Below are 6,792 nucleotides of genomic sequence, written 5' to 3'. Positions count from 1 at the left end.
ATGAACGGGAACTAGTGAACATTGAAATTATATAACGGTTACTTGAGTTAATTTGAGGATTTAATTAACAATAGTTTAAGGAAACGTTAAAATCATTTCATGTATGCAATATATTCGAAATTTAATCGGAAGTCTGGCGCTTCTTTTAGGGCCAATGAATGAACAGGGGATAGTAAAAATTACAATTATTTGGGAATAATCTGGCTAGTACCACACGCGAAAGGAACATATTTGCATAAAGTTAATCTTACTCCATCTGCCAGTGTATCCTGCGCCTTCTCTCCTCTGCGGTGCTGTTTGCAGCCGAAACCAAATGCAAAATTACAGGCTTTTTTTATTGTGCTCCTAGTGTTAACAGTAAAAACAGAACGAGAGAATTCCAATCTGGAAACACACAACAGGGGACTCCGTCCCCTCTTCGGCATCAGAGTACAAGTGGATGGAATGTGCAGTCTCGCACTCTGCTTTCTGGAACCGACGATGATGCACTCGCTGCCGAGCGCTCATCTCTTTATTCGCCAACAATTAACTTACACTCTCGGGCAACACATAGCTCTTCCGTGACTTTCCCCCTAAACTTTCAGCAGAGTTTAGCGAACTAAATGAAAGAAGGAATACTGAATTCCTCTCGGCATCAAATCATCCCTGATATTCAGCGGATTCGCAGCCAACGACGGTGCTGATGTGATTTTTCATTCATATCTTTTCAACAGGCACCTTGTGTATTAATCAAAGATTTTAGGGATTGTCTTGCTCCTGTCTGGCCCATTTTTGAGCATACTTTTTTTTTAAAGTGCCGAATTGGATCAAAACGGAAACTAAAGTAAAGATCCGGCCCTTCAGAATGGGTTAAATGTTGGATAAACACATAGATGCAAAAGGCCGACTGGTCCAACTCTACATTCAAACTTCCGTGCATTAGATCTAACATAGAGCAATACAGTGTTGGAATAGGCCCTTCGGCCCACAATGGCCAATAAACACATCTCTTCCGCATACACAATGCCCATATCCCCCCCCCCCCATTCTCCTCACATCCATGTGCCTATCTGAGAGTCTCTTCAAAGTCCCGAGTGTATCCGCCTCTACTATCGTCCCAAGCACCCACCGTTTTCTGCGGGGGGAAAAAAAAACTTACCCCTCACATCTCATTTGAGTTTACCCCTTCTCACCTTAATTAGACATTTCAACCCTGGGAGAAAGATGCCGACTCTCTACTCTATCTATGCCCCTCATAATTGTGTACACTTCTATCAGATTTCCACTCAGCCCCCCGCCGCTCCAAACTGTGCCCAACCTCTCGTTACAGCACATGCTTTCTAAGATTGTGTGGTTTTAGAATTAACTCAAGAGCAGGGAAGTGGGGCGGGGAGGAAGGTGATTTTTTTTTTGGAGACTAAGTGATCATGCAGGTTGCCACCAGAAAATATCTTTGCTTTTGCAGTAGGTTTTGATTATTTTGGTTTACTGCTTGCAATGTGACAAGACTGCCGGCAGCTCTCAGTCCACGATTTACGGTTTCCGAGTTTGTCTCGGCTTTTTTCCCCCCTGAAACCCTCCCCTTGCCGGTTGTTTGATATCCGCTTCAGACATGGGCGAAGCAAAAGCAACTCCGATGCATTCGATAGGATTTCGTTTAATCCTAATTTAGTCTTGAAACGAATTTACTGAGTCGAAATTTCGCAGGTTTACCGGGCAATAATCGCCAGGATAAAACACGCAAAAAAAAGTGTTCCGGTGAAGGGTCTCGGCCCGAAACTTCGACGACTAATTTTTTTTATATAGGTGCTGCCTGACCCGCTGAGTTCCTCCAGCATTTTGTGTATGCAGGGTTTCCAGCGTCTGCAGAATCTCCAGGATAAACACCAGGAGCCCTGATTTAATCCGATTGTTTCCTCTACCTCTTGTGTTACCGTCCTCACTGAAGGACAGTGATCACTGATCATCGTGTCTCATAAACACGAGAGTAGTGTCAGCAGTCCACGGCTTGGGGACCTAAATACCTAGCGCGCTCCGGTTGACGCGGAGAGAATATTTTAATATGGAAATCTTCAAAGCGTTCTCATACCCTAACTCCCCGATCCAAAATGAATTGAAGCTAGCTTGTTCAGGTCTTGTCCTGGCGCTAAAATCGCGACGTTTCGTGTAATACTATTCTAGATCGTTATGCCGTGAGGGGCCATCTCCTGAGTTCAATTCGCATCCGCACAGGAGCGCGGACACTCTGGCCACAAACACAGCGGCCTCTCACCTTCAGACAACCGTTTTATCAGCGGCAATCTTGGACGGGTGAAGATCCCGGCAAACGATCCTTATTTTAATCCATGCACGTCCAACCAGCAGACTGGGAAGAAGATGAGCGTGCTAAATGAACATAAAAATGTGGCTCTCGTCCACGGGACATGCAGCATTGAATAGTACAGCACAGAACAGGCCATTCAGCCCACAATATTGTGCCGAAACAACTAATATAATCAAATGGCCAACTAAACTAAACTAATCTGCCTACACAATGTCCATATCCTTCCATTTTCCTCACATTCATGTGCCTGTCTAAACATCTCTTAAAATTCTCTAATGTATCTGCCTCTATCACCGCCCCTGTCAGCACATTCCAGGCACCCACCATTCAGTGTGTAAAAAAAAAACGTGTCCCTCACATCTCCTTTGAAATTATCCCCTCTCATCTTAAATGCAGTCGGTCTAAAGTTGGTCGGTTCATCTCCGCTATGGCTTTGCGTAAAGTGACCAGTGACAGGTACAACCCTAATACAAGACTCGTCCATCGAAACCCGAGTCTACCTGGCTGAGTTTTACCACGTATTGTCTCTCATTTGTAACCATCGACTATCTGGTAACGCAGTGGTGCTTTAACTCACTGGGGAGCCTTTGTCGGGGCCACATTTGTGCGGGGTACACGCAAACACCAATGCGATAGTAGGAACATCGTTACCACTGACAATGAGGCGTCTCGTTAATTTGTGCTGGGTGCATTCAAACTATCATTGCGACAGTGGGACTATCGTCACCACTGACCATGTCCCGTCCAGTATCTGGTTATCGGAAAACTCACTTTAGTGAGTAGATGCCAGGTTTCCCACAACACGCAACATTAACAGGCAAGGATTATAGAAATGAGAGTCTGGAAAACTTTCTGATCTGTTAAATGGAAGTGTAACTTTCAATGCAGGCGTTCTATCGGCCACATTTTGTTCCTGATTTGCAATAACGCATATGGGCAATCGTTAAACGCTGTTACGAAAACTCGGTGCAATTTCTCTACAAAATGAGGAAGTCCCGCTGAGAACGTTTTTTAGTGATTTGCACGGAGTTTTACTTAAAGACAACCTCCCGCGAACTGCAGATGAACGAACGCCCGCTGAACCGGCTACAGCCAATTGACGGGGGGCGGGAGGGGCGGGGGGGGGGGGAAACAAATAAAAAAAAAACGCCAATTCGTTTTAAGTTGACTTTTATTCAAACGTGATCATTCTGGGACACCGGGCGTTAATAAATATATCCATAAATCATCGCGATAATACAAAAATAAAAGACACGGGCGTTGTCTTCAACGTGTAACAAAATAGTTGCAGCAAATGCTGGAGAAGGAGTGATTTCTTGGACAACAAATTTGAATGCCACAAGCCATGCAGGTCTGAGCGACACAGTTACACCTCTGCTAACAACTACGTTTCAGCGATCTTATTACCTCTGGTACTATAGGGATCCCAACATTGACAAAGTCTCGTTCTCTCGCTCTCAATCTCTTTGCACTCTTTCCCATGCGCCTTCCCGTCTGGAATTATTTATACAGTCAAAGGATTACTCAAGTGCCAAATCCTTGTCGCAAGGAAATGCCCCCTTTTTTTTCATAACTTGTCCGGCTACACGAGATACCGTTCTTGGAAAATTCACAATTGGGAGAAAAAAATTAAGCATGCATGCTATCAGATCTGGCGGCTGCTTTCAGCTGAGAGTCTTGTTTTGAACACTGCACAAGGGGTCAGTCTTCTTATGCAAGACGGCGTCTTTTGTTTTTAATAACTATCACAGTTGGCAAAGTCAGACCTTACTTCATTAAGTCTTTACCATCTGTGGAGAGCCTTGGCATGCTCGCTGTGCTGAGGGCTGAGATGTGAGGAGGCGGTGGCACCTGGCAGATGGTGCAGGGGCACGGCAGACCTGCCCAGTGTTGGAAGGTGTTTCCTAACGGCGCGGGAGGCGCCGAGGACGTTTTCAACAGCGAATGAGGGGGTCTGACCGCGCCGATGCCCGGTAGCGAAGCTGAAATGGAGGAAGAGGAGGAGGTCAAGGCGCTTCCCAATATCGGATGGACTTGGTGGGCAGATGTGGTGTGTCCCGGGTGCCCGGCAGAATGTCCTACAGTCCCGCAATGAAAAGCCGAGTGATGCCCGCCATAAATCTCCCCCACTAGTCTCTTCATCTCTTCTAGAGAGTTCGACAGCATCAGGATGTAGTTTCTGGCCAAGAGTAAAGTGGCAATTTTGGAAAGTTTCCTCACTGATGGTCCGTGGGCGTAAGGCATGACCTCCCGGAGACCGTCCATAGCTAGGTTCAGGTCGTGCATCCGTTTGCGCTCTCTCCCGTTGATCTTCAGTCGAAGGTTCTGCAGGTCTTGCTCGGAGAGTTGCTTTTTCACTTTGAACTTGCCCCCCGGCTTCTCGTCCTTGCTCAGGGTCGTGATGTTGCGGTCGCTGGCGAGCTGCTGGAGTAGGTCGCTCTGCGTGGAAGACACGGAGTTCATCCTGGAGTCTGGGTGCGGGAGCTGGTCTCGCAGATAAATTTCGTCCACGTCCGGCGAAGAGGCTCTACTAGAGAGAGAGCTCGAGTCAGAATTCATTTTATTGCCTCTGAGATGTTCTCTAGTCAATAGTTTGAGATCTTGTTTAGTTGCCAACCTTCAACGTCAGTGAAAAAACGAACGAGCAACAGGGAAACACACACACACACCCACACACACACACACACACACACACACACCCTGCGTTTCCTAATAGCGCAGAAGCGCTCCCCAAACACGCTAGACCTCTCGGCCAGTTGTGATGTTGAACGAGTTTTGGTTTTAAAAGAAGCTTTTTATAGAGGTGCAGAGTGCCGGGGAACAAAAGCGGCCGCCTATGCATAATAGTCTTGTTAGTATGACGTGGAGATCATTGAGGGCGGCGCGCCTTTGACGGTTCCATTTAGACCTGTCTTATTCATATTCATTGTGCTTCCCTTACGGGACACCCGAGCACGGGCGATGTGGAGAGAAATGGAAGGGAGAGACAGAGCGAGAGAGAGAGAGAGAGAGAGAGAGAGAGAGAGAGAGAGAGAGAGAGAGAGAGAGAGAGAGAGAGGGTGGGGGGGGGGTGGAGAGGGAGATTTCTCACACACACACACACACACAGAGGGGAGGGAGACAGACAGAGACAGAGTGAAAGAGAAAGTGGAGGCTGCTACTTCGCTGCGAGCGAATGTGTGAACTGGCCTGATATTTTTGTAGCAGTTTGTAATTCAGATAAAGCAAAAGTTACCACTTATACTATATTATCCATAAGTATCATAAACACAATTTATCATACGACAACAACACCCCCCACCCCCCACTCCCCCGCCCCCCCCCCCCACTTTCTTATTCCGGCTTCTTCCCCGTGCCTTTCCGGGCCTGATGAAAAGTCTTGGCCCGAAACGTCGACCGTTAATTCATTTCTCTGACCTGCTGAGTTCCGCCAGTATTTCGTGTGTGTTTACCCGTAAGTATACTTGGCAGAATAAATAATCACCTCTTCGATGTCTATGTTAAATAGTTTTATTTAATATTAATCTGTTTAACATTATAGAACATTACACGCACCCTTATTTTTAAACAAAGAAATCGTGATTTCATATAGTAATTTCAAAACCACAACTTAAATAAAACATGCAATTAGTGACACAAACTCGATGAAGCAGACCGGCCCGGATTATTTTAGAAGACCCCTCGCTATTACAAGCTAAATACCTGAATTGTCACGATAATCGTCTTGCAATCGAACAAACGCCGAGAAGTAGTTCCCAAAAAAACCCAGTTCCTATCACGGAACGGGGCAATGTGGCAAGACAGGGGAGATTACAGAGCCAGAGGGTGGAAGATGAGACTGAACAGGATCTAAGCAAAGAGAAAACCCACGCCTCCCAGCGACAGCACAGTGCAGAGCGTCGGAGAGAGAGAGAGAGGATGGGAGTGAGAGAGAGAGAGAGAGAGAGAGAGAGAGAGAGAGAGAGAGAGAGAGAGAGAGAGAGAGAGAGAGAGAGAGAGACGGACAGACAGACAGAGACAGAGAGAGGGGAAGAGGGGGGAGAGAGAACGAGAAAAAGAGAGACAGAGAGAGAGAAAGAGAGAGAGACAGAGGGAGTGTGAGCGAGCGAGAGAGAGGGAGAGGAGGGAAGAAGTACGAAGAGATAGCATGCTCTCACAAAACGTGCTCATTCAGAGGCTGGTCGGTGAAAACGGGAATATCTTCTTCACGGAGATGACAAGGATAAAATAGACTGCATGGTACAACACACACAGAATGCTGGAGGAACTCAGCAAGTCAGGCAGTATCTATGGAGGGGAATAAACAGTCAATACATTGATGAAGGGTTTTGGTCCGAAAAGTCGACTGTTTATTCCCCTTCATCGATGCTGCCTGAGCTGCTGAGTTCCTCCAGCAATGTGTGTTGTTCTGGATTTCCAGCATCTGCAGAATCCCCTGTGTTTACGTCTGCATGACACCAGCCTCTGTGAGTGAGCTTCTGCGATTATTA

At 46.6% G+C, this 6,792-nt stretch overlaps 1 protein-coding gene across 1 annotated transcript; it reads right to left on the bottom strand.

The window, feature by feature from the left end:
• Positions 1–3,465: 3,465 nt before the first annotated feature.
• On the bottom strand, positions 3,466–4,961 carry olig3 (oligodendrocyte transcription factor 3). Its single transcript, XM_073055417.1, has one exon. The coding sequence runs from the start codon at positions 4,859–4,861 to the stop codon at positions 4,070–4,072; it is 792 nt and encodes a 263-aa protein (XP_072911518.1). The 5' UTR covers positions 4,862–4,961; the 3' UTR covers positions 3,466–4,069.
• Positions 4,962–6,792: the final 1,831 nt, after the last annotated feature.

Source organism: Hemitrygon akajei, chromosome 9, assembly GCF_048418815.1.
Source record: "Hemitrygon akajei chromosome 9, sHemAka1.3, whole genome shotgun sequence".
Lineage (NCBI taxonomy): Eukaryota > Metazoa > Chordata > Chondrichthyes > Myliobatiformes > Dasyatidae > Hemitrygon > Hemitrygon akajei.
This window is presented reverse-complemented; position numbering and strand designations above follow the sequence as displayed.

Excerpts from the sequence above, each read along its gene's own strand:
- olig3 (XM_073055417.1), bottom strand. The coding sequence starts at position 4,861 with ATGAATTCTGACTCGAGCTCTCTCTCTAGTAGAGCCTCTTCGCCGGAC.